General features: G+C 39.0%; 1 protein-coding gene and 1 long non-coding RNA gene across 13 annotated transcripts in view; one reads left to right on the top strand and one right to left on the bottom strand.

Annotated features, from left to right (window-relative positions):
* Positions 1-19,513, bottom strand: part of SCHIP1 (schwannomin interacting protein 1) — a 560,589-nt gene that overhangs the window by 11,365 nt on the left and 529,711 nt on the right. For 8 of the 11 annotated variants that reach the window (XM_070753546.1, XM_070753552.1, XM_070753551.1 and 5 more), the window contains 4 exons: positions 19,271-19,388; positions 17,102-17,299; positions 12,837-12,960; positions 11,033-11,126 (listed from right to left, as the gene is read on the bottom strand). In XM_070753546.1, the coding sequence (XP_070609647.1) occupies positions 11,033-11,126; positions 12,837-12,960; positions 17,102-17,299; positions 19,271-19,388 (534 nt within the window). Of the gene's footprint in view, positions 1-6,845; positions 6,896-11,032; positions 11,127-12,836; positions 12,961-17,101; positions 17,300-19,270; positions 19,389-19,513 lie in introns of all 11 variants that reach the window. The other 3 variants (XM_070753548.1, XM_070753554.1, XM_070753553.1) reach the window with 1 other exon arrangement.
* The window catches only part of LOC139168134 (uncharacterized), a 103,402-nt gene that overhangs the window by 62,827 nt on the left and 21,062 nt on the right, over positions 1-19,513 (top strand). The window lies entirely within an intron of this gene.

The raw sequence follows: 19,513 nt of genomic DNA, 5'->3' as shown, positions 1-19,513 counted from the left end.
ACCCATAATATAGGCAGTGCTCTAGTTATGACAGTAATGAAGTCTGCCCTTGTGCCTATGGTAAAGTGACTTGGTCATGCGACCCTTTTTATGGTGGTGGTAAAGTGAATCACGGCAGCCATTAAGGAAATGGAATGAATTGCCATGGGCAAAACCAGAAGTAAATGCTGCTTTTTTGGCAAAACCATAATAAAATGTGATCATGTGACTGCAGGAAATGGCCATAAATGCAGCCCGGTTGCCAAATGCCAAAAATGCAGTTGGGGTAACCATGGTTCACACTTCAAGTCAGACTAAGTGACCAGCTGTTAATTATGGCTTTATCTAAGATTTTGATATATTGTTGATGTTTGGATGTTTTCACATCTTTTACAACTAATTTTTAGGAAACAATATGCAAGGTTATATCAAATTGGACTGTTATTTTCATATTTATTTATTAAAAGGTTGCAGCTGCCAAAAACCTTCAGAAGATCTCTTCCACTTCCTATAATTATCTAATCATTTTAAACGGCTAGATGAAGTGGCGAGATACTGTAGCTTGTAAATCATGTTATTTTACAATGGAATGTAGTTCCATCTCATGAATCTGGTGCTTTAACAACGCATGGCCTAATGTTAGCTTTCCCTTCTTGCTTAGTCAACCAGTACCTTGCTAGGTGCCTGTGTTTCTAGGTCCCAAAGGTTTTTTCCCCCAAAAGACAAGTGGACTTTATTTATTTAATTTATTTATTCAAATTTTATGCCGCCCTTCTCCGTAGACGCAGGGCGGCTTACAACATGTTAGCAATAGCACTTTTTAACAGAGCCAGCCTATTGCCCCCACAATCCTGGTCCTCATTTTACCCACCTTGGAAGGATGGAAGGCTGAGTCAACCTTGAGCCGGTGATGAGATTTGAACCGCTGACCTACAGATCTACAGTCAGCTTCAGTGGCCTGCAGTACAGCACTCTACCTGCTGCGCCTCCCCGGCTTTTTGATGTTTTCTCTGAAAATGTTTCTCTTCTCATCCAAGAAGCATCTTCACTTGAACTGAAGATGAGGCTTCTTCACTTGAACAGAAGATGAGGCTTCTTCAGTTGAACTGAAGAAGCTTCTTGGATGAGAAACCAAATGTTTTCAAAGAAAACACCAAGTCCATTTGCCTTTTGGAAAATATTACATTTGGGATAACCCCGGCCTGGATGATTGAGAATTGGAATGGACTGTGCTTCTAAGCTTCCAGTTTTGCCATACTGAGTTTCTATAAGAGCAGAATTTCAAATTTACTCACCTGCAGACTTCTAGATTCAAAAGGGAGTAATTGATGCTACTAGAGTATCTGTATGAATGTTCCTTTATAATTTTTAAGCATAATCTTTGAACAGGTTACGCTTTCAGGTCCAAACAAGACAAGAACGCCGAGAAGCACCACCGCTCGGCTGCTACCTTTCCAGAAGAGCCGTGGAGCTTTCGGCCGGTCGGGAGGCTCAAACGGAGGTGGGGAATCCCAATAGGGAATTCCAGGGGTGGAGCTTTGACGTCACAGAGACGAAACAGGGACTCCAGGAAGGACGTCTCCATGACGTCAAAGCTCCGCCCCTGGAATTCCCTACTGGGATTCCCCACCTCCGTTTGAGCCTCCCGACCGGCCGAAAACTCCACGGCTCTTCTGGGAAGGTGACAGCCGGGCGGTGGTGCTTCTCGGTGTTCTCCCGAACCTGAACTTTTGCTGAACTTCTGGGTTCGGCGTTTGGGGGAACGCTGAAAAGCGTTCCGGTTGTTTCAGAAGATGACAGCCAGGCGGCGGTGCTTCTCAGCATTCTCCCGAACCCCAACCCAAACTTTTCCTGAAAATTTCGGGTTCAGGAGAACACCAAGAAGCGCCCGGCTGTTTCAGAAGGTAACAGCTGGGCGGTGGCACCCAACAGAGCACCCATTTTTGTGGATTTTTTTGTGGATTTTTTTGGGGGGTTGCATGCATTAATTGGTTTTCCATTGTTTCCTATGGGAAACATTGTTTCGTCTTATGAACTTTTCACCTTACGAACCTCCTCCCGGAACCAATTAAGTTCGTAAGACAAGGTATCAATGTATATAGTGCAACTCCACCTTCTCTTTTATTTGGTCTGTTTCTTTTAAATAATTTAAATCCCTCTAGCTGTATATCCCATTTGTCAGTTTCATCCCACCAAGTTTCCGTAATAGCAACTATATCATATCTTCTCTCATTTACTTGAATTTCTAATTCACCCTGTTTATTCCTCATAATCTGTGCATTGGTGGATAGATATTTAAGTCCACTTTGGTTGACCCTGTGTTTTCTGTCTACATAACCTGTCTTGTGTCTGACTGCAACAAAGGAATAGTTAAACAACCATTTCCATGTGGCTATTCTTTTAAAAGTAAAATATTAGAGTTTGATATTTGCTGCAAACCATTAACAAATTTCCAGTGATATATGCTTAATGTCTATTCAGTTTCGTTCTTTGTAGCCACATTTTATAGCTAAGCAAAACTGCATTTCCAAATTTTGTCCATAGAGGTCATGCAATTATTTCTGTAGATGCTATCCATTCTCTTTCTTACTATGGATCTTTATTCAACTTCAGGAAAATCCATAATGAAGAATGCATTATTATTGTTATAGGGCAGACTAGATGGACCATGGGGTCTTTTTCTGCCGTCAGACTTCTATGTTTCTATGTTTCTATGTTGTTATAATAAAAATTATATTATATTATTATATTATAAACATATTTATGAAAATACTCAATTTTGAAACAGTGCAGTCTAATCTTTCCAGATGTCTATAAATAAAGGCCATTTGATCATTAAGTGCTGCAAAAATTGCCAAGAGATATGATGTATGCTCAATGTATTTTACCGATAAGGCTCAAAAAGACATCAAATATTCACATTCATCTCTAACCTGGCATTCTTCTGTCATATTTCTATTATGAGTTTTAGGTTTCCTGGCTATACATACTTGGAGATTTGCAGTTTTAACAAGTTCAGATTAACATGGATTCTACTTCATAATGAATGTCTTGACGTATCGAGATAAATCTGTACTTCTTTTTCCCCCCAATATTCACAATTAAAACTCAGCAGGCCAAAATCTATATCGCCAGGCATGGGGGAACTTTTTTTTTTTTTTTTAAATATTTTTATTTTATTTTATATGACTTACAAACATTTAGACATCAAACAATACAACATTAAACATTTACACTTAATATATTTACAAGATTTATTTTTTAACAATTCTATTTACTATACCTTTTTCTTGATTTCCACCCAGTTGTAAATTTTTTCCCACACTTTGTAATAGTCCTTATTTTGTTGGTTTTGAATTTCGTATGTTAATTTGCTAAATTTGGCGCAGTCTAATATTTTTTTAATTACCGTTTCTTTGTTTGGAATCTTATCCTGTTTCCAGACTTGTGCATATGCTAATCTTGCAGCAGTAAGTAAGTGATTTATTAAGTAGTAATTTTCTTTGCTATGTTTGCCTCTAATTATGCCCAATAAATACATTTCCGGTTTTATTTCAATTTTATAGCCCAATATTTCTTCCATCCATGCCCTAATTTGAATCCAAATTTTTTTTGCTTCGTTACATTGCCACCATATGTGGTAGTATGTTCCCACTTCTTTTTTACACTTCCAACATTTGTTACTAATGTTTACATTCATTTTGGCTAGGCGTGCTGGCGCATAATGCCATCGGAAGAACATTTTATAAAGATTTTCTTTATATGGTGTTGACAAAGTCATCTTATAATTAACTGACCATAGTTTTTCCCAGTCTTCTAGCTGAATTGCATATCCAAAGTTGGTCATCCAAGATATCATGTTAGGTTTAACAATTTCTTCAATGTTTTCATAGTTTAATAGATAAATATACATTTTAGTTATAAATTTTTTGTCAGATCCTGTCAATATTTTGTCTATTTCATTTTGTTTATTACATATTCCAAATTGTACCAAGTCCCTTTTATATCTGCTTTGAATTTGATAATATGGAAGCCAATCTATTACTATACCTTCCTCTTTAAGTCTTTCTCTAGTTTTAAGACTTCCTTTAGTGTTTAATAGGGCTTCGTAGGTTACTTTTTGTTCTTGGCTTATTATGTTTGGATGAATTTGAGCTTCTAGAGTGGATAGCCATCTGGGAATTTCATTATAGTATTTTTTCCTGACTTTCCGCCAGTATGTCAATAGTGTATTCCGAATTTGGTGTTGTTTAAAGTGAGAATGTTTTGAGTGTTCTTTTTCCCACAAATGTGCGTGCCATCCTTCATTTATATCGTGGCCTTCTATTGTTAGAATTCTAGGATTTTCAAGGTTGACCCATTCTTTAATCCACAGTAATTTAGTGGCTTGGTAGTATATTTCTAAGTTGGGTAAACCGAATCCTCCTCTTGTTCTTAAATCTTGTAGGGCTTTCATGTTTATTCTAGGTTTTTTATTGCACCAGATAAATTTAGAAATTATTTTATTTATTTTAGCAAAGAACGATTTGTTTAGTTGTATTGGTGCTGTTTGGAAGAGATAGAGCCACCTTGGAAGTATATTAGACTTTATTGTATTGATCCTTCCCATTAAGGATAGATTTAACTTTGACCATTTTTCTAAATCTAGAATTAATAGAGATAGAAGAAGTAACTAAGAAACTAAGAGAAGTAAAACAAAATCAATTTGAGCACGCAAATAAACCTGGCAGATGGCTATCGTATAAATTGAGGAAAGAAAGAGAGAAGAAATTAATCCAACAATTAACAGATAAAAAAGAAATAACACATTACCAGTTAAAAAAAAAGAAAGAAATTGCATTAGAATACTATAAAGAATTGTATAGTGAAGAAAATATTAAGGAAGAAGATATATTAAAATATTTAGAGACATGTAAAATCAATTTAATAAGTAAAGAAGATAATGAAATATTAAACAAAGAAATAACAAAAGAAGAATTGGAAAGAACAATTATGAAACAGAATAATAATAAAACACCAGGTCCAGATGGCTTCCCAATTGAATTCTATAAAGCAACATTCCATGTAACGGGAGAATTATTATTAGAAATTTATAATAAAATGTTAACGAACGGAGAATGCCCGGTATCATGGCAAGAAGCTAACATAACGCTGATACATAAAGAAGACACAGATCCAAAGTATATTAAGAATTATAGACCAATATCTCTGTTAAACGTAGACTACAAAATTTATATGGCAATAATAGCAGACAGATTTTAAAAAATATTAAACAAAATAATACACTCTGATCAGAATGGCTTCTTACCTAACAGACAAATTAGAAATAATATAAGAATTACATTAAATATGCTAGAATATTATGAAAGCCATAATGATAAGGAGTTTGCAATGCTATTTCTAGATGCTGAGAAAGCCTTCGATAACCTCAATTGGAACTTTTTCAAAAAATTAATAAATACTATGGATTTTGGAGAGAACTTTGAAAATACAATAAATAAAATATACTCCAAACAAAAGGCAAGGATAATTATAAATGGAGATTTAACCAATACATTCGATATTAAAAAAGGAGTGAGACAAGGCTGTCCACTATCTCCCTTAATATATATAATGTCTATAGAAATACTATTAAACCGAATTAGAGGGGAATCATCAATACAGGGCACCCAAATTAAACAACAAATTTATAAAACACAGGCCTTCGCTGATGATCTGGTCTTCTTCTTAGAGAATCCAGTTAGCTCAATGATATATTTAGTAAAAGAATTAGAGAACTATGGGAAAGTGGCCGGCTTAAAAATAAATAGGAACAAAACTAAAATATTAACCAAGAATTGTAATCAAGATTTAAACAAATTATTAATAAAAGAAACAGGTTTTCAAATAGAAAAGAAAATTAAATATCTAGGGATTTGGTTTACGACAAGGTATTCTTCACTGAAAGAACTAAATTATACAAAATTATTAACAAAAACAAAAGAAGATTTAGAAAAATGGTCAGGCATGGGGGAACTGAGACACCTCCCCCAGGCTTTTATATTTTATGTTTGGTATGTGTGTGTTGTATGGTTTTAATAGCTGGGGTTTTATATATTTTTTCTTTTAATATTAGATTTGTTCACTGTTATATTGTTTTTTATTATTGTTGTGAGCCGCCCCAAGTCTTTGGAGAGGGGCAGCATACAAATCTAATAAATTATTATTATTATTATTATTATTATTATTATTATTATTACTATTATTATTACTATTACTATTAATGCAGAGAAATTATATATTTGAAAAGCATTTCAATTAAAATAGGATGTGTTGGAAGTACAGCTAACTTTCTTTACAATTTAAAATGACTTTTCACTTCTAATACTTCCGATCTTTATGAAACTTAAGATTTCAAAACTTCCTAGATTGGTTTATAGATGCTCAGGCTACTATGCATAAAAGTATTGTGAAGGGGGAGGGTTCACAGTACAAGGGGCAATCTAAATGCATTTATTAAACAATTAGTCATCTCTAAATTACCCCATCTAAACCTTGGCTCCATCAAAAAGACCATGTAGTTGAATAATGAATGGCATGACATCATAAATAAGCACTGAAGAGACAGTGTGAATTTACATTCCTGGAATTTTGAAGATGTTAGATCACTGGTAGAGCACACAACATTACATGAAAGCAAAGTTAAAAGAAAGGCAGACTAGCATATTTTGCTGTGAAATTACTACAGATACTTTCTTAATGAGACAGGAAAGTAATTGGAGCAAAAGACAACAAAGGGTTTACAGAAGAAGAAAAGGATGAATATTGCACAAGGAGGGGAAGGATTAGATAGATCTGGATAAACAGAGCTTTTTATTATATTTTACCTTGTCTGTAGCAATGATGCTAAATTATCATGGCATTGATAGGGGGGGCACTGTAAGAAAAATATTACAGAAAAAAACATAATTGGGTTTGCTTTGTCTTATTAAATCTTGGTTTATAGATGATGAATTCTTCTTTTAGGATTAAAATCTATCAAAAGTTGAGGTGAAAAATCCAGCCAGAGCCAAATCAATCAATTTCAAGTCATTGTGTGTATCTATTGGCAAAAAATCTATGAATTTAATCACAAAAATGCAACATTTGAATCATGTAATTTGTGAATTTCCCTATCATATCTCTGTGTTTTTTCCCAGCAAATTCTACCCTCTATTTGATTCTTTGATAAATACATGTTGGCACTATTATTTGGCTTTCTTCACTCAGAATTGGGATTTTTTTTTGGGGGGGGGGGAGAGAAAGGTAAAGCTATATTTAGAAATTTAGCATAATTGATCTTCTAGCCATCCCTGGGGTTATTTTGATTGATTTTGCACCCTCAAGTGAAAAAATACATAGTAATTTTCTATGGCCTGCTATGGTTCCATTCTTTAAATAATTAATAGATGCCTTCTGGTTGCATATAAAATTCATTAGTAAATATATATCAACAATCCTATGAAGCAAGAAGTAGGAAACAACGGAACTACATGATCTTTTTAAAAAGGTGATTTAGGGCTCATCAAACCCTGTTACCTATGGCATAGATGTCCCTTTTAGAGAGTTATATCCTCATAAGGTGGCCTATGTGTTATTTCCACGTAGAAGGATCCAAATGAATGCAGAAGAATCCAAATTAATCCTTACAGTTCTAGTTCTTAGTGGTGTTTTCCATCAGCACCATCCTAGAGCTTGTATGATCTGATACTTCATTCATTACCATGGTGATGCTGTGGCTAAGGACAGGCGTTTGCTGATTCTCATTGGATTGTCAAGGCTGCAGTATGCACACTGCTTATCTTTCAATCACCATGGCCCTTCATCTTGGGCTGAAAGAGAATCTGGGTTTCTCTGGGGCATCTACCTAACTAATTCACGATCCATGTTTTGTGAGCTCCTTATAAATGCTAGTATACTATTCTTGTGAGAAACTGCTACCCCTATTATTGAATTTGTGCTCAGTAGCCTATCAAAAGACTGTAACTAATCCCTAAAAAAATCAATCCCTGCGAGTTGATTTTTCATGGATTTATTTATTTATTTGTTTTGTCACATACGTATTGGTGGTATACAAAGATAAAATATTTATATACACGATACTAGTAAAAGAGAAACATTAGGACAGGGGACGGAAGGCACTCTGGTGCACTTATGCACGCCCCTTACTGACCTCTTAGGAATCAGGAGAGGTCAATAGTGGATAGTCTAAGGGTAAGGTTTTGAGGGTTAGTTGATGATATTATAGAGTCTGGTAGTGAGTTCCATGCATCAAGTACTCGGTTACTAAAGTTGTATTTCCTGCAGTTGAGTTTAGAGTGGTTTCCTTTAAGTTTGTATCTGTTGTGTGCTCGTGTGTTGTTGTGGTTGAAGCTGAAGTAGTCATTGACAGGAAGAATGTTGTAGCAGATGATTTTATGGGCTATGCTTAGGTTGTTTTCTCATTTCATTACAGGTTTCCTCATCAGACAGATTTTATTGGGTTATGTTTTCTGTTGCCTTTATTATGATATAACTGGGTGAAAACAGAGGGGTACCATTTTGCCTACTCCAATGCCATTTTCCGGTTGGGCTATCAGGATATTTCTGGTTGCCACCTATCACAGCTATTTGCTCTCTCTTGCAGTACTTATTCCTTTAGGATATTTGGGATATACTGGGGTGAAATTTAGAAAAAGTTCTCAGTTGGGCCCAAGCAGAAGGAAGTTCAGCAAACAGCTGTCCAAAAATAGCCCAGGTGATTGAGTGAAAAGGTCTAGGACAGTGGCACGTGGAGCCATATCTGCTGGCACATGGGTCGTTGCCCTAGCTCAGCTCTAATGTGCATGTGTGTGCCAGCCAGCTGGTTTTTTGCTCGCACAGAGGCTCTGAGGGGGTGTTTTTGGCTTCTAGAGAGCCTCCAGGGGGATGGGGAAGGTATTTTTACCCTCCTCTGGCTCCAGAGAAGACTTTGGAGCCTGGGGAGGGTGAAACACGAGCCGACTCGGCCCACCAGAAGTTGGGAGACAGGCTTTTTCCAGCCTCCAGGGGACCTCCGGGGGATGGAGAAAGCTTTTTTGCCCTCCCCAGGCATTGAATTATGGGTATGGGCACTTGCGCATGTGTGCACGATAGCATGCACACATGCTCTTACAGCACCTGAGCAAAAAAAGGTTCGCCATCCCTGGTCTAGGATAGATGGAGTAGATGAAGCTCTTTTTGTGAGTGTATAGATTCTGTAACCTGCTCCACACTGCAATTCTCTTCTGTTTGACTTGACAGCCACGGCACTCATAAACCATGATTAGAAACAGCCTGGGTTTCAAGTTCTGGCTTTTTCAGAAACTTTACACAGTTCTTAGGTACATGGATTGTTAAGGGAAAGATTTGCTTCTGCAAACCTGAGTCACACCAGATGACTTTGTTGCAAAGCTGCTCTGACTCATCACTTCAGCTAACCTAGAGGCAGCTAAAGTAGCACACTTTTCTAACAACAACTCGAGATCGCATATTAATGCAACCGTGAGAAAGAGCCCTTACCAAGATATACCAAAGTTAGGGGGGTTGGAGAAAGAACAGCTAGTTTATTGAGAAAGAGATGTTGCAGAAGTAAAAACCAAAAACGTTTGGCATTCTAGTCAAGACGAACATCTCAAAATAGAGTCTAAATAAAGAAGTGGCTATACCTGCGCTTCAAGCAATTCTCTGACAATTTTTACTATTTCCCTGGCAACAAGATCTTCTCAAAGCAAAGGAACTGACAGAACTATTTCACTAGAAGCAATTAGAGTAAATACAAAGTATCGGATTCTAAATTACAGATTGATTCAATAATTCAAGGTGCTCCATTAATAACCAGACAGGGAAGTATAAATCACAGACAATTGTTTAATTGGCAAAATTTGCACTTTATCTTCTGATTTTAAAGGACAAAGCCACGCATTAAATCAACACAAAATAAAGTAGCAAAACAAACCAACCCAGAAGCCAAAGCCCTACCAGCAATAATGATACCCTTTACCAAACCAGATTTGCTTTCAATGTTCTAAACGTTCAAAGAGAAAAGAGGGGCAGGTATTTACTCAAACACCATTTTCTATCCAAGGAGAAATGGTAGGAGTTCTTTTGGTCGGATGCTTCAGTCAAATTTGTTTAATGCGAACTGAAGGTTAAGCAGTGCAGCTTAACACTGCTGTTCTGTTCGGGTCCCGTATGTGACCCGAAACGAAGTTTGAGATCCTGTAAAAAAATTTCCCTGCATATCTGAAACTTGAAATTACATAACTTTGCATCATTTGAGGGGTTCTTTCTATTGAGTATTCCCCCCCCCCCCGTTGCTTAGTTTTTTCTGGGCGCAATGACTATACTTGTTCTGTTCCTGGGTCTATTTGACCCGGACTAAATAAATATTGATTTTAGCTACTGTAATTTTTTCTGGAATACCTATTGCATTGGTATACTATAGTATACTATGCTTGATCATAAACAAATGAAAAATGAAAAGAAAAATTAATGTTTATTTATTTATTTTGCCCAGAAAAGCCCCCCCCCCCTCCCCGGCTGTTTGCAATTACAGTATGTTCACTTTATATATACAGTAGACCAAATTACATCCTGGTTTTGTGGACATGCTGGCTGTTAATTAAGTTGAATTAACAGCCATTGTTCAGAAAAGACTATTTTCTGTTTGTGTTTGACGACTACTAAGAAAGCTCATTAGTAGTCCTTAATTAGTAAACTAAGTTTTGTACAGACTTTGTGTGTGCTGCATTATTTGTGGTCCGTTGCTGGGCAGAACATGATTTTCATACAGGCCAGAGGTGAAATACTACCTGTTTGGCTCGTTCCATGCATACCAGTAGTAGTGACTGCCAGTGGTTCGGAGAATTGGTAGTGGCGGCAACACGAGGCTCCTCCAACCTGCTCGGACGTTGCCATTTTGTTGTTTTAAACCCTTTGCACATGTGCAGAGGGTAAAAAATCAGTAGGGAAGGTAAGTAGATTTTACCGCTGATACAGGCCTTATCAACAGAACTTAACAGACATTGATACTAACCTGGTCAAGTCTTCAATGTCTACCAGCATTGCATCCTGCTCTGTGTGCAATTCATCTCGAATAAGTAGCAGTTGCACCAATTCTTCATTTAAACCTAATTTTGAAAAAGGGGAAAATAAAAGGAATTTAATTAGTTCTCTTCTGTCCCTAACATTTTAGATACTTTTAGCCACCGTGAAACAGACGTTTGATGTCTCATTCCAAACAATATAACAGTTTCCATTAGTTTTTTGGCTTGCATCTAAATTAGGAAGGATGTGAAGTCATGTTTTAAGAATAGTAGGTCGCAAAATACTGAAATAATACTGTTGCAGGTTTCATGGGATAATGAAGGACAAATTTAAGAAGTGGCACATAATCTTACACTGTTAAATTGATAGGCAGTCTATGGAACATCTGGTTTTTCCGAAGGAATTGATGGAAAATCCTCATGACTGGATATCTAAGGAACCAAGGCTGCATTTGCCATCAGCAGATTGCCAAGGCCAGATGCTGCATTATCTAAGAGGTCATGGCCTCCAATTGTGTTGGGACTAAATGTCTTGTGTTTTAATGCCAACCCAACTGGAGCACCACATGATAGGAAAGACTGATGTAAGATGCAGCCCTGGCTCTACTGGTACATGAAAGCAGCTATTGTTCTTACCATAACAGCTACTGACTTCGCATCAGAAGAATACAACTAAAGTGAATTCTTCACTCCCTAATTAGATAAAGGCCTCACAAGGTTTCTCAACCTGTTGTCCTCCCTATGTGTCAGGACTATAACTAATTTTGTCAAACTGCCCTCTCGCCAGAAGATGAATGTTTGCTTGCTTATTTCTTTATTTTATTTCTTTTAATTTCTTTCTTTCTTTATTTTCTAGATTTATAAGGCTACCCGACCTGAACACTGTGTCTCTGGATGACATATCAGATAAAAGCAAACAATAAAAGAAAAAAAATCACAAAGCACTAAAACATACACAATTAAAACATACACACGATGTATTTATGAAAAAAAATCACAAATTCTTTGTGACAAATTGACCCATGCTTCTGGATCAGAGTAGGAAATAAAAGTGATAGTAAGAACGCAGTGGCAACTCACCCTCCTTGCCTTTCGTAAGCTCCTTAAAACCCACCTCTGTTGTCAGGCATGGGGGAATTGAGATATTCCCTTCCCCTAGGCTTATAAAAAATTTATGCATGGTATGTCTGTATGTATGATTGGCCTCTTATATTGGGGTTTCTTTTTAAAATTAACTTAAATATCAGATTTGTTTATATTGTTTTATTACTGTTGTTAGCCGCCCCGAGTCTGCGGAGAGTGGCGGCATACAAATTTGATAAATTAATAAATAAATAAATCCAACCCAAAAACTGAATTTGACCCAAATTCCCAGAAAAACTCCCAAACAAAACCCCAAGCTCTTTCATATGGGACTAGGAAAAAACATGTATTTTTAGTCTTGGATTCCTTTTTTGTTTGGGGATACTTGCACTTTCTCTCTTCACTCCATTAATTTGTATAATCTATTATCTCACCTTAGGTTAGAATATTAATCTCAATTTATTAATTGTCAGTTTATTCAGATGGGGATTCTGAAGAACCCTGAGGTCGGTATGCAAATTGCAAAATAATAATTGGCTCCCAAGCTACTGCTAGACATATAGTGTCCAATCATAAGATTTATTCTTATCTAGTATATCATTATAATCTTGCCATGGGACAATGGAACCCAATGTACAGTACATTGACCTTAAAATATTATGATTAATAGTGAGACAAAGAAAAAAGGTAGAATAAGTATTTTCCACTTACTTTCTATCTGTGAATGTAGATCGTTGACTATCACTTGCAGTTGCCCAATTGTCATATCTCTCAGGTCTGCGGGTTTTAAACTTCTTTTCATTAAGCATTCACTTATATGAGGCATATGTGGCAGCTAAAAATAACATTAAAACATACATAAAGCATGTATTAGTTTGAGCAGCACACTCTTTGTTTGCAATAATCAACATCCTAAGTCAAAATAGTAGCAATACCATTGATATTTTTTAATTGTTCTATTAAAGTGTCTTGAACATACACATACAGGTATCCTTGACTTACAACATTCATTCAGTGACCATTCAAAGTTACAATGACTTATGGTTATTTTTCACACTTACAACTATTACATCCCCATGGCCATGTGATCACAATTCAAGAGTTTGGCATCCGGCATATGTTTATCATGATTGGAATGTCCCGGAAACATGTGATCACTTTTCTGACTTTCCAATAAACCAAGTCAATGGGTAAGCGAAGTTTACTTAATACCCGTGTTACTAACTTAACAACTGCAGTCATTTAAACACTTGTAGCAACTGTGGCAAGAAGTTGTAAAATGGGGCAAAACTCATTTAAACTGTTTTGTTTAGCCACAGAAATGTTGGGCTCTACTGTGATAATAAGTTATATAATTTATTGATTCTATACCTGTATACAGAATATATATGAATGAATATATATCGTAGTCTTATAGAATTCTTTATTGCCCAAGTGTGATTGGACATACAAAGAATTTGTTTCCGGTGCATGATAGAGTGAAGTGGAGTGGAGTAGAGTAGAATAGAATAACAGAATTGGAAGGGACCTTGGAGGTCTCCTAGTCCAACACCATGCTTAGGCAGGAAACCCTATACTATTTCAGACAAATGGTTATTCAATCCCTTCTTAAAAACTTACAGTGTTGGAGTATTCACAACTTCTGGAGGCAAGTTGTTTCACTGATTAATAGTTCTAACTGTCAGGAAATTTCTCCTTAGTTTTAGGTTGCTCTCAGTGTACACATAAAATAAGCTCTCAATGTACATACAACAAAGTGATAGATCATAGATCATAGTTACAATTATTAATCGTAATGGTTAATGATTATATAGGGGAAACTCCCTATCCACTAAAATTTAATATTGATGCCATTCACACTGGGACTTGGTGCTGTACTTAATGAACCATACAATTTTACATTGGATAGGGAAGATAATTTGTTTTATGAAACAGGAAAATATAAAACAAGCAACTAGCATGACAAAACTGGCATGGGCAAGAAAAATTTGAAAGCTTGGAAAATGTTATTTTAATTATTCCTTTTGTCTCACTACTTTTGTTTAACACCTAAAAGGCCAGCATTAATACAAGTAGTCCTTCACTTATAATTTGTCGCTTATCAATTGTTCAAATTTGGATGAACCCTTATAAATAGACTTATGACCTGGATTTGAATGTGTGCCCCTGTCACATGAATGCATTTTTAGTACTCAGCACTGGCCTACATTTGTGGATATGACCAGTGTCCCATGATCACCTGAAAATGTATGACGTTTTTGCCAGAGACCTCTGGCTTCCCACAAAAACTACTCTATAGTGAACAATGGTTTCTTGATTCTATACCAGTGTACAGAATGTATACAGAATTCCTGATTCTATGGTAGTGTACAGTATTATAGAATAATTATGGCCTTGGCTTTACGGCCAGTGCTTTCCATTTAAAAATCACCATAAAAAGTCATAATCCTGATCACAGGGTAACTTGCTTTATAACTGTAATTGCGGGTTCAATTACAATTGTAAATTAAGGCAGTGTTTCCCAACCTTGGCAACTTGAAGATATCTGGACTTCAACTCCCAGAATTCCCCAGCCAGCATTTTCTGTCTGGGCAATTCTGGGAGTTGAAGTCCAGATATCTTCAAGTTGCCAAGGTTGGGAAACACTGAGTTAAGGAATATATGTAACACAAGCTGATAATGTCTTAGACATTATCTAATGTCACAGATAATGGTTGTCAAAATATGTAACAGGAAACATTACATGTGAGTACAGTGATCCCTCGAGTTTCGCGATCTCGATTATTGCGAAACGCTATATCGCGAGTTTTCAACCCGGAAGTAAACTCCACCATCTGCGCATGCGTGCCCTTCCACGCATGCGTAGATGGTGGAGTTTCCCCGCCGGGCAGAGGCTTCCCTGGGTCTTCCCCCTCTTGCCCCGGTAAGACAGCGGCGGCGCGAGCAACGGCGTGGGCGGGCGGGCGGCACGCGCGCGGGAAACCCCACCTCCGCCTCCCAGCTGGGAAGCGGAGCCGACAACAGCGTGGGCGGGCGGGCGACTCGCGCGAGCCTGGGGACACCCTTGCTCTGCTTCCCAGCGCGCGCGCGTTGCTGGGGAAAGCGCGCGCGCTTGGGGACACCTCACCTCCGCCTCCCAGCTGGGAAGCGGAGCCGGCAACAGCGTGGGTGGGCGGGCGACTCGCGCGAGCCTGGGGACACCCTTGCTCTGCTTCCCAGCGCGCGCGCGTTGCTGGGGAAAGCGCGCGCGCTTGGGGACACCTCACCTCCGCCTCCCAGCTGGGAAGCGGAGCCGGCAACAGCGTGGGTGGGCGGGCGACTCGCGCGAGCCTGGGGACACCCTTGCTCTGCTTCCCAGCGCGCGCGCGTTGCTGGGGAAAGCGCGCGCGCTTGGGGACACCTCACCTCCGCCTCCCAGCTGGGAAGCGGAGCCGGCAACAGCGTGGGTGGGCGGGCGACTCGCGCGAGCCTGGGGACACCCTTGCTCTGCTTCCCAGCGCGCGCGCGTTGCTGGGGAAAGCGCGCGCGCTTGGGGAAACCTCACCTCCGCCTCCCAGCTGGGAAGCGGAGCCGGCAACAGCGTGGGTGGGCGGGCGGCGGCGCGCGAGCCTGGGGACACCCTAGCTCTGCGCGCGTTGCTGGGGAAAGCCCGTGCGCGCGGGAAACCTCACCTCCGCCTCCCAGCTGGGAAGCGGAGCCGGCAACAGCGTGGGCGGGCGGGCAGCGGCGCGCGAGCCTGGGGACACCCTAGCTCTGCGCGCGTTGCTGGGGAAAGCCCGTGCGCGCGGGAAACCTCACCTCCGCCTCCCAGCTGGGAAGCGGAGCCGGCAACAGCGTGGGCGGGCGGGCAGCGCGCGCGAGCCTGGGCGCGAGCAACGGGGTGGGCGGGCGAAGGGCGGGCGGCAGTGGAAGCAAAAACACCATCTGCGCACGCGCAGATGGTGTTTTTACTTCCGCACCGCTACTTCGCTAAAAATCGATCATCGCGTGGGTTCCTGGAACGGAACCCTCGCGATGATCGAGGGTTCACTGTATTGTGCCTGTTTGGGAGGAAATGAGGAGAGTGTGCTGTTTGTCCAGTGACATCTAGGAATTAACATTATTCAATGAATTATAGAAACATAACTTATCCATGAACTATGTTCCTAGATACTTTTCTTACTTAGTTTCTGAAAAAACAGAAACAAAATTGCTACTGCAATTCATAAGATTGAATTGCAGGGCACAATCTGTAATGACACAAGATTAATTTATCTATGTTCGGATATATACAATACAATTTTATATATCAGAATACATTATATATTGTATATTTTATGTTGTGAGCCGCCCCGAGTCCTCGGAGAGGGGCGGCATAGAAATCCAATAAATAAATAATAAATTCAAATGCAGATGGTATTAGGATTGTGACAGTAATAGGAACCAATATTTCCTTTACTAAGTTATGTGGTCATAAAACACAACGTCATTTACCATGCTTCTTAGGATTGGCAATCCCCGTTGCCATTTTTAAGTATATCATTAAGTGAGGGCTACTATAAGAGCGAGAGAGATTTAACAGGAGTGACTTGTAATTTTCTTTGCTGGATTCCCCGTTCCTTTTGTTTGTGGGAAGCTGGCAGGAAAGGTTACCAATTGTGATCATGTGACTGCAGTGCATGGCAACCATCGTACATGAAATCTGGTCACCCCGGGAGCCTGGAATGTGATCACATGACTACAGGAAACTTCTAACAGCTGCAACATTGTAGAGTGCTTGTAAGTCCTTCCCATTCAGTGCTTTTGTAACTATGAATGGCCACTGAACAAATGGCTGTAACTTGAGGAATAAATCGTACATTATTTTAAAAAACATATTCTAAGTTAAAAAAAAAAGCCCAACACATGCACTTTGATTTATAAATGCTTCCTTCCACAAAGGTTATTATGGAAAAATGTAAGGAAATAATAGGCATGAATTTTTATGTGATACGTACAAGATCAGCTACTGGAGATTTTTTCCTATTCTGTTTTTCCACCTCTACTTGCATTTTGGCCATTGGCTTTGCCATCGCCAGAGCCATTTTGGCCTCAGCTTGAAGTTTCTTTTGTCTTGTGAGAAAATCCATATCATCCAAGGATTCAGATTCTTCCTCAGTAGTATCTCTGTCAGAATAGGAGGAGCTCTGCTTGCTCTTAAAAAAGAAAGGGTAAAATAAGCATGGACATGCCTTTTTCAAGATCCCACCTACTGATCTAAAAAAACCCAAACCAATTACCACATTTTGTAATTTACTCTAGATATGTACAAACATAAAAAGCCACACACTGATATGACTGATATAAGTGGGCAACACTATTATACATGTGTGTATTTTCACGCACATGCATAAACCTATCTTTGGCAAGAGATAACTGAAGCCCCTTTTTCTTCTTTGAGTTTGTTATCTCTGCCCTCTTTGTTCTATTTTTGTTTAGAATAGTTTGTCTTGTTTTTTTAAAGTAGACTGCTCAAAAAAATAAATGGAACATTTAAACAACACAATATAACTCCAAGTAAATCAAACTTCTGTGAAATCAAACTGTCCACTTAGGAAGCAACACTGATTGACAATCAATTTCACATGCTGTTGTGCACATTCAACTTTGTACAGAACAAAGTATTCAATGAGAATATTTCATTCATTCAGATCTAGGATGTGTTATCTGAGTGTTCCCTTTATATTTTTGAGCAGTATATTTTAAAGTTTTAAAGTTTTAATAGTCTGTAAACTCCTGCTGGGAATCAGGCAACACATAACCAACCAACCAAACAACCCCTGCTGTTTAATATCTACATGAAACCGTTGGGTGAGATCATCAAACGATACGGGGCGAGTTACCACCAGTACGCAGATGACACCCAGCGGTACATCTCCACCCTGTGTTTGTTGATTCAATGAAGCAATGGAAGTGATGTGCCGGTGCCTGGAGCCTTGAGGGTCTGGATGGGTGTTAATAGGCTCAAAGCTCAACCATGACAAGACAGAGTGGCTGTGGGTTTTGCCTCCCAGGGACAATTCCACCTGTCCTTCCATTACCCTGGGGGGGGATCTTTATCCCCCTCAGAGAGGGTCTGCAACTTGGGAGTCCTCCTTGATCCACAGCTGAGTCTTGAAGAACATCTCTCAGGTGTGGCAAGGGGGGGGGGCGTTTGCACAGGTCCACCTAGTGCACCAGCGGCTCGATAACTGCAATGCTCTCCACATGAGGCTACCTTTAAAGAATGTTCGGAGACAGTTAGTCCAAAACGCAGCTGTGTGAGCAATCATGGGCCTATACCAAGGTATACCCATGTTTCACCATCACTCCATGAGTTGCATTGGCTACCGATTGGTCTCCAAATGCAATTTAAAGTGTTGGTTATTACCTATAAAGCCCTACGTAGCTTAGGACCAGGTTACTTATGGGACCGCATACTGCCTCATATATCCCAGCGACCAGTTAGAGCTCACAGATTTGGGCATCTCCGGATCCCGTCAGCCAAGCAATGTCGCCTGGTGGGGCCCAGGGGAAAAGCCTTCTCTGTCAGCTGTGACCCTTTGGAATCAGCTCCCTCCAGAGATTCGTACTGCCTCCACCCTCCTGGCCTTTTGTAAGGCTCTAAAAACACATCTTTGCTGGCAGTCTTGGGGCCGTTGAGCATTGCCTTCATGCTCCTGCCAACGGTATGAATGAATGATCATGAATGAATGTTAGTTAAATGCTTTTTTATTATGTGGGGTTTTAGATTAGGTTTTATATTGCTTTTTAGGTTTTATATTGGGTTCCTCAGAGTTTGTATTGTATTGACTTTATTATGTAAGCCGCCCTGAGTCCGCAGGAAATCCAATCAAATAAATAAAATAAAATAAATAAATTGTTTTTTCTGCAGTTCTAATTATCTTCTGAAGTCTGTGTCTGTCTTGTTTGGTTGCAGGACCAAACCAGACAGTTATAAGACGTGCAGATGACAGACTTTTACATACTCAAACTACACACACCCAAATGCCTTGAATAAAGTTAGTGTTTAATTTGCCAAAAAACCGTACTGTATTAAAAGTACATTGAAACGATGATGGTGATTTACCCTTCCCAACATTTATGAAGTATCTACATGTGCTTATTAGATCAACAGCAACACTCACCATAGGAGATAAAGGTGTATCTAGACTAGTTTCAGTCTTGCTGTCATCGGCATCACTATCTTTGTCACTTCCACTGTCATTGACAAAACAAATTTGTAAATTCATCCCACTCTGTAACCTTGAAAAGAAAGAGGAAGAGTGACAGCTATCATTTTCTGCCGGGACACTAGATGCCTTTAATCATTGTAAAGTGGATTAAAAGTATAGTTAGACAGGATTATTTCTAATCTTAAATGTTTATAC

The sequence above is a fragment of the Erythrolamprus reginae genome, chromosome 5 (genome assembly GCF_031021105.1).
Source record: "Erythrolamprus reginae isolate rEryReg1 chromosome 5, rEryReg1.hap1, whole genome shotgun sequence".
Classification (NCBI taxonomy): domain Eukaryota; kingdom Metazoa; phylum Chordata; class Lepidosauria; order Squamata; family Dipsadidae; genus Erythrolamprus; species Erythrolamprus reginae.
Note: the sequence above shows the minus strand (reverse complement) of the source record. Positions and strands in the feature narration are given on the sequence as shown.